Source organism: Cyprinodon variegatus, unplaced genomic scaffold (assembly GCF_000732505.1).
Source record: "Cyprinodon variegatus isolate N-32 unplaced genomic scaffold, C_variegatus-1.0 Scaffold257, whole genome shotgun sequence".
In the NCBI taxonomy this organism is placed as follows: domain Eukaryota; kingdom Metazoa; phylum Chordata; class Actinopteri; order Cyprinodontiformes; family Cyprinodontidae; genus Cyprinodon; species Cyprinodon variegatus.
Window position 1 is genome coordinate 753288 of NW_015150710.1, and position 14239 is coordinate 767526.

The window sequence follows — 14239 nt, forward strand, 5'->3', positions numbered from 1 at the left end:
GGACGCTCCCCAGGGCTTTACCGTATTACCAGGAGAAGCGGCGCAAGTGAAATTAGACACTGCCGTCGGAAAACACGCAGTCATTTATAAACGTTTTAAATCAGTTGGGTCCGGACAAGGACCGCGGTCCGCTAATCCGTGAACTCTGCTTTACAGTTTACATCCGACTGAATTTGTTTTTTGTTATTTTATGACTAAATCTAATTCAGGTTGATCGTAATGGTTGAACTCTGGAATAAAGAAAACATCCATGTCGCTGCTTTTAGTCTTAAACTGAATTTAGTTATTTCAGCTTAGCGCTGCAGCTAACGATTCTAAAGAGCTTCAAAGGAAATAAAAAAACTAGCAAGTTCCAAACCCTTAATGTTTTAAAAAGGTTCAAGATGCTCCCACTGTTTTTTTTTCTGCAGGATCACGATAACCAATATTCAAAAAGCCTGAAATGTCCATCCTGGATTTGACCGATTTTCCCTTATAGCAGTTTTTAAAGGATCACAATGAAAAAATAACAACAACTGTGAAACAATAAGAAACTGTTGTAAAAGTACAAGAGAATACTTTGATATAAACGAAAAGTTCAAAGCCGAGGGGGTGAGATGATTTCTAGTTTAGGAACCGTGACTCTGGACAGGAGAACAATCAGGGCCGTGAAACAGTGAAAACCTGGAGGCAAACATCTAAAGGAAACATTTTGCAGTTTTAAAAAGTATGCAAATTGGAACAGAGGTGATCCACCCCTTTGGAATGGGGATCGCTTGGCTTCTTTTGTTAGCCTGCAATGACCTATACCCGTCAAAAGGCTGATTTATACTTCGAAACCAGGTTGTCTGCTTGTGTCGTAGTTAACGAAGAGATGTCTCCGCCCCCTTCCGCAGACACTCTGCCGCACCTCTTCCAAATTGTAGGTGACCGCAGACAGTGCCGCAGAGAGGAGGCCTCTGATTGCTCAAATCTACATCTGCTCTACACTATGCGTATTTCCTGTTTGGTTCCTTACTTGTTTGTTTGTATGACCACCATTGTGAAAAACGGCTCGTGAAGATGGACCAACAACAAGAGCGAGGTGCGCGAGAATGCTGGGACCCTTTTCCCACCTGGATCCCCGCTTTTTTTGGCCCTCATGTCCCTCCGTTGTCGCAAAAACTTGCCCCCACTTCCTCACCGCCTTGGCCGTATCTAGACCCACAGCTAGTTTGTCCCTCTTGAGTTGTGGCGTAGAATAACAGCGCAGACCACTCTTCAATATTGGGCATAAATCAAAAATGTCTGCTTCATACCTGCGACTAGACTAAAGCAGTCGCATGTCATTTTTTCATACCTGAAGAGTAAATAAATACCTGAAAAGATCAGTTATTAGCTAAAACAACAATATTAACGCATGATATTGATATCGGCCAAAAATAACCGGTTCTTCCCTGAGAAATCCTCAGATTTCCGTATTAATAATCTAAACATTAAACTCCTGCTTGCTAAAACATTATTCCCTCTTAAAGCTGATTGGCTTTGTTCACAGAATCTCAGGTGTTTTTATATCATCTCTGAACTTTCACCTTCAGATGCCTCCTTAAAAGAGTTTAGAAACTGCTGCTGTGGACAGAGGCGGCTCAGAACAAACCTTCAGTTTGAGCTGATCGGCTGCAGGGCCGACGGCCTCCCTGCTGAGCTCCATCCGCTGCTTTAGTTCTCCATGAGGACCCATCCCGTCAGCAGCCATCACCCCTAAGCCTGGCAGGAAGGAATTAAAAACACAGACGATGGATTACACCCTCTGAGACATTCCTGATCCTAAATATGGGGCTTCTGGACTGCGGTCCTACCTGCGGCGGTGTAAGGGGGTCCCTGTGGGGTCATCCTGCCGGAGTTGCTGCCCGGCTGCAGGCTGTAAGGCCCTCCTCCCATCGGGCTCATTGCTGAGTAGCCGCCCTGCCTGGATGTGGACGGAAACTCATCACATGTCATGTTTAAGGTCATCAACAGAGAAGCAGCTTATAACAAATGATGAACACAAAAAAGGAACATCATCATCAACCTTTTCTGATGGTTGAACTCAGGAATCAAAGCAAATCTTTTCAGTTTTATGATAATCGCTCGTTTAAAAGGAAACCGGTTCCTGCGTCTCGTTCAGACTCGTCTGCAGAGGATCGTTTAATGAACCGTTTCCTTTTTCTCCAAACAGTTCAGCTTCCAGACACCAGAGGGCGCTTCTCTGCCACCTATCAACTGGTTCTCACCTGCTGTGGGAGGAGTTTGCACCTGGTCCAGAGTTGGGGCCCATCTCCGGCGGCTTACAGCTGGCATTTGGCCCTAAGGGCCCCATGCCTTGGCCAGCAGCTTGGGGCATGTTTGGGGAGGTGGGGGCCATGGTGCCCGGTCCTGCAGTGTAGGGACGGCCCCCGGCTCCAGGCCCGGGGCCACGGCCTGATGGGGTTGAGGGGCCTTGGCCGTGCATGGGGCCCGTGGTGTTCAGGCCCACGTTGGGCCCCGGGCTTGGACCGCTGTAGCCGGCAGCAGGCGTCCCTCCGTAGTGGGGGGGCCGGGGGTAGTTACCTGTAGATCAAAGCGGACGTCACACAGAGACAGAATCATTCCTCTGCAGCAGCATGGGGCCCTTATGTCTTACCTGGGGGGCCGTAGGAGTGGCTGCTCTGGTGGTAGGGGCTGTGGTGCATGGGGCCCACTGGTGCCGGGTGGGGGGACATGGGTGAGGGTCCAAAATGAGAGCCCTGGGTGCTGCGCTGCATGGAGGGTGGGAAACCTGAAAAAGATTCATAGAGCAGTGAGAGGCGGCCCTCATTCTGGGCCCCCAGATGATCGAAACGGAGCAAATACCTCTGTCTGAAGGCATGGCTGACTGGGAGGGATGGGAGCCAGCATCTGATCCAGGACCGGGGGCCACCTGGGGGGCCACCTGAGAGCCTGAGACACAGACAGATAAAATGTTACAGCACAGTTTGAGTTGTGACATCATTCTTCATCATCCTCAGCCAACCTGGGCCGCTGGTGCTGGTGGGGGACAGGGGCCCCGAACGGGATCCCGCGGGGGACAGCGATGGGGCGGGCGAAGGCCCAGTTCGAGTTGGCGGGGGGAGGCGCGGCGAGACGTGGGGGGAAAACGGTGAGCGGGCCCCCGGGGTCCCTTGGTCTCCGTGAGTGCTGCCAGACCCCGAGGCCCCTGAGCTCACCGGGGCCTCCGTGCCGGTGAGCAGGTCGTCGATGGAGCGGGAAAGGTCCTGGAAGAGAGACAGAGACTCACTGATGATCCGGGTCACCGACACGGTGGGACGGTTATTTACAAAAAAATTATAAAAAAAACATTTAGTTAAGAAGAAGTGTTGCATCATAACTTTAAAAACTATGGATGTCTAGATGTCCGAACATCGTTAAAGCACAACTTCCTTCACGGTCAGCTTCCTGACACTCCATCGCCGTTGGCAACCGTGAACACAGGGTTTATACAGGAATGAATAACTCAAATTTAATGCTTTTTAAAGCTCTTTTAATGCTCTTAAAAATAATTTTAATGCCACCAACAGGTACCCGTCGACAGGCTGCAGCCATGTCCTGAATTCCTCATTTTCCAGCCGCTTTTGTTGAAATTTGCTTATTTCCACCCCATTCTCTGGCCTTTTCTCTGACTCAACCTTCTTTTCTGAACATACAGCTTTGCGATCAACCGGAAGCAGTTCCACACAAATATATCATGATATAATATGTCTGACGAAATTGCTTTTATAATTTTTTTTTTAATAAAGCATTTTAAATGCCACAATAAACACATTTAATGAATTTTAATGCCAATTAAGGCCTTAATTTAAACAATAATTTAATGACTTTTCATGATTTTAACGACCCGCGGAAACCCTGGAACAGCAGCAACACCAGGCAGCATGGAGGTGACCCTGAGTGACCCGGAGCAGACACATGGAGCGGCCGAGCATTTCAGGGATAAAGCCCCCCGGATAGTGAGGGAGAGCTGGGACCTGAGGATAACCTGACTGCCTGTCTGGGAAACGGGGAATCAGGGTAAGAAATGATCCATTTCTCTGGAGGTTTAGACTCACTGTGGCAGCCGGTGGCTAAAGGACCCTGTGCTGCAGAGATATGTTCATCCTGACGGCTGCAGCTTGAGTTATAAAAACGTGTGTTATTAAGAGGCTAAAATGGATAAAGTCGGAGAATTAAGCTCTAGTGATGGACGTTTTTGAGATAGGAGCGCGTCAACATAACTGCTTCCGTCTCTGCTCTGCCTGGTTAGCATGTTTTCATTCCCTGTCATTACGGCTGATTGTGTTGATCGGTCAGTAGAGCCCTGCTTATAGGCGTTGAAATTAAAAACACTGGGAGCAGCTGCAGGCTGTAGCCGGCTGTCCGATGGAGCGCTAGCTAGCCATGAACACGAGTACGGACTCGTGTCCTCGCCAAGTATGTTCTTGATAAGAACCCCGGAAAGTCTGGAGAACAGGAGAACGCAGCATAAATATGGGTCAATTGAAACAGAAGCGTAAGTCAGAAAAAACTCAGAATTCTGACTTTTTCTCATATTATACTGAAATAAAATAAAAAAATAATTTTTTTTTATTGTTTCAGTGGCCCTAATCCTCTTCCATAGATTCATAAGAACAGCTAAGGTTAATTGTATTGAAGTTTATTCTGTGCATTTAGAGCTGATGCATATTTTATTTTCTGGTTTCACTCAAAGCTTTCATTGAGCTTCTCACAAAATTGTATAAAATTGTAAGAAGACAGTAATAAAAGAGCAAGAAGCTTAGCTTCCTGGTTCAGGAAAGAGAGAGTTTGGCTTGCTGTTAATCTGCGTTACCATCCACGGTGTATCCAACATGTAGTGATAACAGTACAGGTAATAATTCTGGCCTAAAATCCCACCTTCTGAGTGGAAGCAGAACTCCAGCTTCATCCTGAGCTTTGAATGAACGATAAAGTAAATAAAAATAAAAATGCAGTAATGTAGTGCTGTTCCCCAGCCAATCAGAGCTCTGAATCAACAGCTCCAACAATCAGCAGCTCCTCTCTGTCGGTACAGTGTTTCCCTGCAGCTCCAGTTTACCGCATCTGTTTGTGTATCTCTGTGAGGACCGGAGGTGGTTTCCATCCAGATGTTTGCGGCTTTGTTTCCGTTTCCGCCGATCCGGGTCCTGCAATCTGAGTCAGAAGCAGCTGAACAATGAGAACCAGAGCCATAATGGGTGATGAAACCTGGTGTCATAGAAGAGAATCGGGTTGCCATGACAACCTGAAGCCCAAAGACGGAGCTCCACGACCCGATCCGATCTCAGAGCTGGTTTCTTCCACACGGCGCCGTCTGATAAAGAGACCTCTGATCTGAAGTCAGCTCATTGCAGAGGACTCACAAAGCAGCCGTCTGCTGCAACTCTGCCGTCTTACCGCCCTGTCGTCACAACCAGCAGTCGCCACGGCAACTGCATCAGCAGCAGAAGTTCAGACAGAGGAACAGGAGGCAGCGAGACAAGAAGGAGAGAATGGGAGGGCCTAGGCTCAACATCAGAAGGTCAAAGGTCAGATAGGCTGACAAAAAAGGAGCCTAAAAGCTTAAAGCTGGTTACACTGAAATACACCGTCATTCTCCTGCCCCCCTCCATGAACCAATCCCTGTGAAGCTTCTACTTCACTTGACACACGTCTGAATTTCCCCACTGTGCGACGATAAAGATTTCTGATCTATTTTAGTATCGTTATCTTTTCCCCTTCCCCATCAATGCCATTATGAATATCTATAATCTTTCTCACAGATTTAGCCGTTGGGAATTTAATGAATAAAAATCGGTTACAGGAGAAGCTTTACACTGTTCATAAAGCTGCTTCTTTTCTCTTGAGACACAAGCAGGATGCTTTAAAACCAGGATCTCAGGAGTATTTTTCTCAGCTAGTCGTTATGGATCAGAACCATCATTAGTTCTGTTGTGCTTCTGACAATGAGACCCAGCGGAAAGCTTCAGCGGCTCGGAGCGTGATCTCTGTACATTTCAGCTGCTGGCAGGAATGGCCGCCATCATTACGGAGGAGGAGGAGGATCTGCAGGACGACCTGAGAGCAAAGGCAGCGGCGGGGCCAGAAGTCTGTTCAATCTGCCGCAGTCAGAGTCTGAATCACAATCAGCTCTGCTCTGAAAATAACTCTGCTGTGTGTGTCAGCGCTGACCCACTGGGCCAAACTGGGACGTCAACAAAACACCAGGAAAAACAGATCACTTTAATGATGAGAGGAGGAACACTGGGGGGCTTTTCAAAATAAAATGAACGTTGAATGTTTAAACTAAGCTGTTATTTTTCCAGGTCATCGATCATTTCCGTTGTTTCTCAGTCAGTAAAAAGCTCTGAGGCTTCTGGACTCACCGGCAGGCTGGACGGCCTCTCCTGCTGGCTCCCACTCATGTCCTCGTGGTTTGGTTTCCCAGGAGTCATCGCTGCAGACTTGCCCCGCCCCCCGTACGCCTCCTGAGGGACCTCCTGGAGACAGATTCAGCTTTAGCTCGACAGGTTAAAACAAGCAGGATGTCAGAATCAACCAATCAGCATCCCGTCCTCATTCAGAACATTTTCCACTTCGGATATACTGTCACCATGGAGACTGGATCCTACCTGTGAGGGCAGCGGGCAGGGCTGCATGTAGGGAGGCTGGCTGGGGGCAGCCGGCTGCTGCTGGGGGGGGCTGAAGTACGGCGGCTGACCCGGTTGGCTGTAGCTGCTCAGGTTCTGCTGCTGCGAGCCGTACTGAGAGCCCATCTGAGGGGAAACGGGTCCGGTTAGCCCGCAGGTCAGAGTGATTATAGACAGAAAAACGCTGACTCTGCTGCTCAGGTGGACGATGTCGCCTCTAAAAGGCTCCTACTTCTGTTTAGGTTCTACAGAACTAAGCTGGACATAAATAATAAATAATTCATCTAAAACAGGGGTGGGCAGTTCCAGTTCCTGGGGGCCGGTATCCTGCAACTTTTAGATGTGCCTTTGGTTCAAAGAACCTGAATCAATCAGATAATAGGGAGGAACTAACTGCAAACTGAGGAGGTAACTCAGCCATTTGAAAAAGTTTTAATTTCACCTTGTTTTAATTCTGTAAAAAATCTTCTTTAAAGAATCTTTCCCTATCTGATTATTTATTGATTAATCAAAAACAAATGATCAGATTAATTGCTCATCAAAATACATTTTTATGCCTTTAAGATTATATAATTGAAGGTCAAAGGTCAGTAGCTGTAGATTCCTCTTTGATTACACAAATAAAATGATCCCTTTCAGCTTTTTTAATTACATTTTATGTTTGTAGGACAATATCAATCATTTTGAACTTAAAATAACAGATTTACCAAAAGCAAACTTAATACTGTTTTACGTATTTAATGATCACACAACTTTGATGAATAAATATTAAAATAAATTTTGGAAATCCAATTTTTAAATATTTGAGTATTTCAAGATCTTTATGTTTTGTACTTTTTTTTCCTTTTTCTTAGCATTTATTTCAGAACATGCAAATATTCAAATAGGGTTATTTTCTTAGCATTAGCAGTTAAAATATAATCTGAGAAATTAGAAAAGCATTGCATTTTTTTTATTAATAAATGGAGGAAATTTGACTCTGAACTGGTTTTAATGAAACCGTTCTGAGTGCTTTTAAAAACACCAATGAATATGTTTCTGCTGGTAAAACATCAGAACATGATGAACATCTAAACCAGATTCAAATGTATTGCCAGGTTCTTCTCCAACCTTAGTAGCTGAGAATTATGGGTAATGTAGTGAGAGAAGATGAAATCTGCTGCTTCTCATCAGACTGAAATGCTTTCAGCCTCTCTACATCCTTCCAGTATTAACAGTGACCTCTGACCTGCCGACAGGCTATGAACCAACATGGATCTGAAACGAATTCCTTTCAGCTCGGATCAGACGTAGATCCAGAAACTCAGAGTGGTACAGAAACGCCGCAGTTATTCCTCAGGAAAAGGAACAAAGACTGACGAAGACGAAACAAAAGACAGTTTCCCTTCAGAGGGAAAAACTCCAGCGTAACGGAGACCTTTCAGGAGCTGCTGTGTAAAAACAGGCTCCAAAAAGAGCAGGAATCTGAATCTATGATGCATTTGTGTCACAGAAACAGTGAAAAAGGCCTAAAAACGTCCAATAAGCTGCAAAACTCTCTGCTCTGATCCTCAAACAGCAGAAACACATCAGGACTGATTGCTAAAGCTACTTCACCTGAGTTAACAGGAGTATCGCACATATTAAAACGGTTTGAGATTTTCTGTCACTCATTTCAGAAAGTGAAACTAATTTAAATAGATCTATTTATCTTTATCTATTCCCCCACTTTAATAACAGCTCACAACAATCAGTGGCCCAGAACAAGAGACATAAAGTGAATAAAAAACACTTAATTGATTCTTTCAGCTGTTCTGAAGTGGATCAGCTGATGGTTTGCATGAAGAGAACCTCAAACGTTCTCTGTTTATCTTCTGATCCGTATTCCTGAAAACCAACAGGTTCTTCCTGACTGCCTGCTCCGACACGTCTCAGAGAAGCCGGCCCGATAACACCCACAGACATTCCTCCGCTCTCCGCTAACAGCACAACACCTGAACTACAGTAACCCGGTGGTTCTGTTACCGACACATCTGGAGCCAAACAGCTGTTTGTTCGCATGAAGAAACTTCAGACTGCAGGAAGTTTTAGAGACAAACAGTTCCAGGGTCCGACACAAAGAACTGAGAGGAACCAGAACAAATAACCCAGAAACAGAGAACAGCAGGAGAACAAGGAGTTCTGGGGATGTGGAGAGGATTTCCAACCGTCTGGAACTGGAACTGAGGTCCAAATGGATCCTTTCATGGTTCAGGTTCTGGTACTGTGAGAACAGAACAAGGTTTGGTTCTAATCTTATGAACTGATTCCTCGCTTCAGACATCGGGTTGATCCAGTCACACTACAGCAGGAGGCCAGGGAGCACCTGGAGAAACCTCTGTCCTCCCAAAGCTGGATCCATACCAGCTTCCAACCCCCGCAGATTATATATATATATATATATATATATATATATATATATATATATATATATATATATGATTATTCAAATCGTCTAATTTGATATATGAAATATCAGATTATTAATCAATAAATCTCTTTATTTAGACACAATTATGGTCCATTAACAGACAAAAACAAGAATATAATAATAAAAAAAGATAAAAATATAAAAAAAATATATATATAATAAAATAATCAATCACTGACATATAAACTAAAGCGCCAAACTGCTTCCACAAACAATTCATTTGCAAATTGATTAATCTGTTGATTTTTTTTCCAATAATCTATTAATAATCGGATAGCCAAAGATTTCTTAAAAAGCGATTTTTTACGAACCGACTGAAACTTTCCACTTGAGGAGTTCTTGGTAGAACATATGGACAGATGGAAATGTTCATTTCTAATCTTAAATGGGAAATGTTTACAGATTTTTTTTTTATGTTGGTATAATTCCTGCTCTAAATGGGTTTCTCTGTCAGCTAAGGGCATATTTTACAGCCGCTATAATCCAGTTAATGATGAATCAATTACTAAATTAATTGACAATCAATAAAATAATCGATTAATCCAGATTATTACGATGGTTTCAGCTCTAGTATACAGACAGTAAAATATGCCTTTAGCTGACAGAGTGACCCACTCAGAGCAGTAATTATAAATATACTAATAATTGTTAAAAAAAAAAAATCAACAGATTAATCAATTTTGCAAAAATAATCATTAGTTGCAGCCCTAGTTAATACACCCAGTAATAACTTAGGCTTCCTTAAGCTGGATTCATGGTGTTAGGAAGCTGGAATTTCAGGACCTTGTATAGAAATGGAGAAAATGCTGAGATGTAACTGTTCTATACACAAAGCGGAGATGGAAAATGGTCTAAAGATGCATCTGGAGAGCAGAGATGCTCCACATTCTCACATCTGATACTGGAATTTAGAGATCTGCAGATCCTGTTATTTTCTAATAGCAGAGATCTGTTTGATTTCATGTTCTCATCGTCACCGCTGGTTTAAGAGGCTCTAATAAACTCCCTTCTACAAGCAAGTATAAAATGTATAAATGTAAACATTTATATAGCAAAAAGGGCAACTTGAGATTAGTCAAAGGTCAGAGGAAGAGGTTTAAAAAACAGTAATTTATCTTAGCAGGATGGATTTTTTCCTGAAAAGTTAAAACTGACTTTATAATCTCAGAGCATAGAGGGGAAGAAAAAAAACTTTCTGCTACTCAAGAAAAATTTGATCTACCGTAACTTAAATTCATTCCAGTTACAGATTGAACTCATCTGTCCATCATTCGGTCCCAAACCTGATCTAGAATATTCTGCCTATACCAATATTAATACGGGATCAGTTCATCTCTACTTTTCTACACTGCAAAACAAAATCAGCTTAAAAAATAAAAAGAGGATTTTGCAGCATATGCTCTCCAAAATCTTGGACTGATACAGGTCAGAAAAAATCTAGGCACCAAATTAAAAGAAACTTTACTTAAAGGGTTGGATTTCTTTTAAGAAATTTCAAATTCTGCTTTTGTTATTTTTTTCTGGAGAGACGTCCTGTATCAATAATATTAAAATCAACATTCTGACTTCATCTCTCTCTCCAAAAAGCTGAACTATCAAATGAAACATGGACCAGAAATCCTCAGCAGATCAAACCAAACCTAAAGTGAAGCCTGAAAGGCTGTGGCATGAAATCACTGCAGAGATCAGATCAGGACCGAGCAAAACTTCTGACAAATCCTCAGAAAGTCCATCTGTGACTGAGACTCGTCACCATCTAGCTGTTTCACACGCTGCCAGAAACAATCAACAAAGCCTCACGTCCAAACCAGCAGTCTGGGCTCGAAAAAAAAAAAGACGGCACCAGAAATAGGCTGACCCAGACCGGCCGGGCTCGACCCGCTCCACTGCAGCCATGTGGCTGACAGCACCAACACGGCTGTCGCTCCGCTGACCGGGACTAACCAATAAGCATAGGTCCATTAGTTTGGGACAGAACCACAGCTTCTTGACTTTATCTCATGACAAACAGACTAATAAACTGCAGCAGCGCTGATCTGACCTGCTGCTCATAAGGTGCAGTAAAGCTGCACGACGCAGCATTTAAATCACATTCTGATGAGGAATGAAGCTCTGAGGAGAACCACACTGGTCAATCAGCTTCTTTAGAAACTGTATCTGCATAGAGGCCTTAAATCAGACCATGTGGTTTAATCTAACATGATCAAAAATTTAAATTTGGATTATTTGGATACATTTTCTGTTTAGATTATTGCCTCAGCCTGGTGACCTGGTTATATCATGACAGGGGTTGACGTTAAGGGCAAGTGGCTTTCACATTTCATTTGCCCAGAAACAATTTTTACTTGCCCATATAATGTTTGATAAATCCCGACAATAAAAACTACTTGCCCTGGGAGATCGGGCGATGGTTAACATCGAGCCCTGCATGAGATACGCAAATATTAATGTTAAATAGGTAGATGTAATATTAAACAATTGATTTATTTAATAACAGAGAATATAAACATATCATATATATTGTAAAATATAGGGCTGAAACAATAAGATCAAATCTGATTAAACAATTACTGAAATAATCCCTGTCAGGAATAATGTTGAGTTTGAGGTTTTATACAGCAGCCCAACAAAACCTTGTCTTTGTTTCGAAAACATGCATAAAACATCTATAAAAACCTCAAACTCAGCTATTTCTGACATTTTAAATTGAAAAAGCTTCCTGGATGGGAAGCAAAACGTCTTCAAACTTGGAAACAAAGTCCAGAGGATTGTTTTTTATTTTATTTTTGGAATGACGATGACCTGGCTGGATGAGTGAGAATCTTCACCAGGAAGGTGAAAGATATTTCAGCCATGTTTGAGGTTTCAATAAAGAAAATATCTTCATCTACAAATTTATTTTCAGAAATCCCTGATTTTCTTTTATTTACTTCCCCTTATATTGTGAGGAAAAAGTAAACTATTTTTGTAGGAACTCGCAAATGGAAAGTAGTCGACTTTCTGCTGCGCTGTTTTGATTTGTCTTCTTCTATGGTTGCATTGCTGCAAAAATCATGTCAAATAAGAGAAAGGAAGATAAACTGAGGTTAAAAATATTATATAAAACAGGCTCTTATTCTCAGTATATCAGCTGGTTCGCTTTTTTTTAGAGACAAACATTAAAATGTTACTATAAAATGTGAAATATGTCCGTTTACTGTAGTAAATGACGTACTGATGTATCCTACAGTAAGTGATGTCAGCATCAGTGAGATATGCGTCTTATAGGAATCAATGGAGATGCTTTAGGCGGCGCTCAGGATACGTCTGACCCAAAGCATCATACTGCTGATTTTTTTTACTGTTAAACAGCCTGAATCATTTGAAAAATGAAAAAAAAAACAGAATGGATTCCATGCTCCGGCTGTAATGACACCAGCTTGTCCTTAGGGGGCGCAACGATACACTTAGGAGCTACTTCTCTAAATACTCTACGTTGTTTTATTCAGTTAACTTGGATGTTTAAACAGATTTACTTTAATTAAGTGAACCAGAAACACTTCCAGCAACAAAGGCACACCTAGCGCCTCCTACCTGCTGCTGAGGGTAATGCATCCCTCCCATTCCCATCTGGCCCCTGCCAGACATTCCCATTGGGTATCTGTGGGAAGACGGGGAGCCGTAGGGTTGTCCGGGGTAGGGCGCCCCCTGCTGCTGGGAGTACTGGCTGTTGCTCATTCCATAGAGCTGAGAGCGTTTCATGGCCATGGGGTCCATGGGCGGCACCTGAGGGCGAGGACAAACAGATGAATGACGGAGCCATTAGTGGAAGGATATGAAACAAAATTAGGGTAGAGAGCAGAGCAATTTATCGTGTTAAGTAGGGTTGAAGCAATTAATCGGATTAATCGTGACTAATCAATTACTTAAATACTCGTCAACTAATTTAGTAATTGATTAAATCACTAACTGGAGTATAGAGACTGTAAAACATGCCTTTAGGTGACAGTAACTAGAGCAGCAATTATACTACGATTGTAAAACATATAGAAACATTTTGTATTTAAGATTTTAAAAATAATAATTTTGCCTGCCAATATGCCTTATCCAGAACTTCTCAAGAGGAAAAGTCTGAGTTTCACCACGTTGGACTCTACTGAAACCAGTAGAAGAGGAATATGAAGCTCATTAGAGTGAAACGCGCTGCCTTGGTGATTTGGGCAATTTTGTGCTGAAAGCCGTAAAAACAAAAGGCGACGACGTATTTGGACAAAGACATGGCTGAGCAAATGTGGCTACTACAGTCAGTCAATTTGACAGAAAGAACTCCATTTCACTCGCATCCCACCATGATTCAGTGTTTTCATTGAAGAAGAAGAAGAAGAATCCTTGTTTGCGCAGTGAGCGATTTGCCTACGACCACCTTACGACGTCGGACTGAATTTCACACATTTGATTTTCTCCCGACCTTATGATTCCTGATCGGGAGGTAGTCTAATCACTCCTCGTTACCCACTGTACACTACATGACGCACAATCAGGCTGGAAGTCGGCCTGATTGTAAAGTTCCCGCACGACTGGAGAATCAGCCTGAAAAGGGCAGAACAAAAATCGTACAGTCCATGCCTGTTTTAACAATATATTTTTGGACTGTGGGAGGAAGCCAGAGTACCCGGAGAGAACCTCGCATGCTCAGGGAGAACATGCAAACTCAATCCAGAAAGACACAATTAATGGGCTGGGAATCGAACCCAGAACCTTCTTGCTGCAAGGCAGCAGTGCTACCCACTGCCCCACTCAGCAGCCCCTAATGATGATCCAATAAGGACAAAAATAAAAAGAATAAAACCGATAAAACATTTAAGTCTACAAAGAAATACATAATCAAATCTTTTCAATAATTGAAGTTAAAAATTCTAAAGAAATTAGAGCAGCCCGATTAATCCTTATTATTAATAAATTAATCCCCAAAAAATTGACAAATTAATCAATTTGCAAAATAATCGTTAGTTGCAGCCCTAGTGTTAAGGTTGACTTCACAATGGCTGTGTTTCCTGGACGGGGCCGCCTTTTACTGCTGCTTTTGTGTCTCTGCTTCTGTCTCCTTGAACCCCAGTGGGCCTCAGCAGATGGCCGCTCACACTGAGCCTGGTTCGGCTGGAGGTTTCTTCCTGTT

The 14239-nt window shown here is 43.0% G+C and overlaps 1 protein-coding gene across 4 annotated transcripts in view; it reads right to left on the reverse strand.

Moving 5' to 3' along the window:
- The window catches only part of arid1b (AT-rich interaction domain 1B), a 44772-nt gene that overhangs the window by 18503 nt on the left and 12030 nt on the right, over window positions 1-14239 (reverse strand). For 3 of the 4 annotated variants that reach the window (XM_015382489.1, XM_015382487.1, XM_015382490.1), the window contains exons 2-10: window positions 12658-12849; window positions 6618-6761; window positions 6372-6485; window positions 2990-3230; window positions 2830-2916; window positions 2621-2755; window positions 2232-2547; window positions 1818-1927; window positions 1616-1725 (exon numbers count right to left, since the gene is read on the reverse strand). In XM_015382489.1, coding sequence (XP_015237975.1) covers window positions 1616-1725; window positions 1818-1927; window positions 2232-2547; window positions 2621-2755; window positions 2830-2916; window positions 2990-3230; window positions 6372-6485; window positions 6618-6761; window positions 12658-12849 — 1449 coding nt within the window. The remainder of the gene's footprint in view (window positions 1-1615; window positions 1726-1817; window positions 1928-2231; window positions 2548-2620; window positions 2756-2829; window positions 2917-2989; window positions 3231-6371; window positions 6486-6617; window positions 6762-12657; window positions 12850-14239) is intronic. The other variant, XM_015382491.1, reaches the window with a different exon arrangement.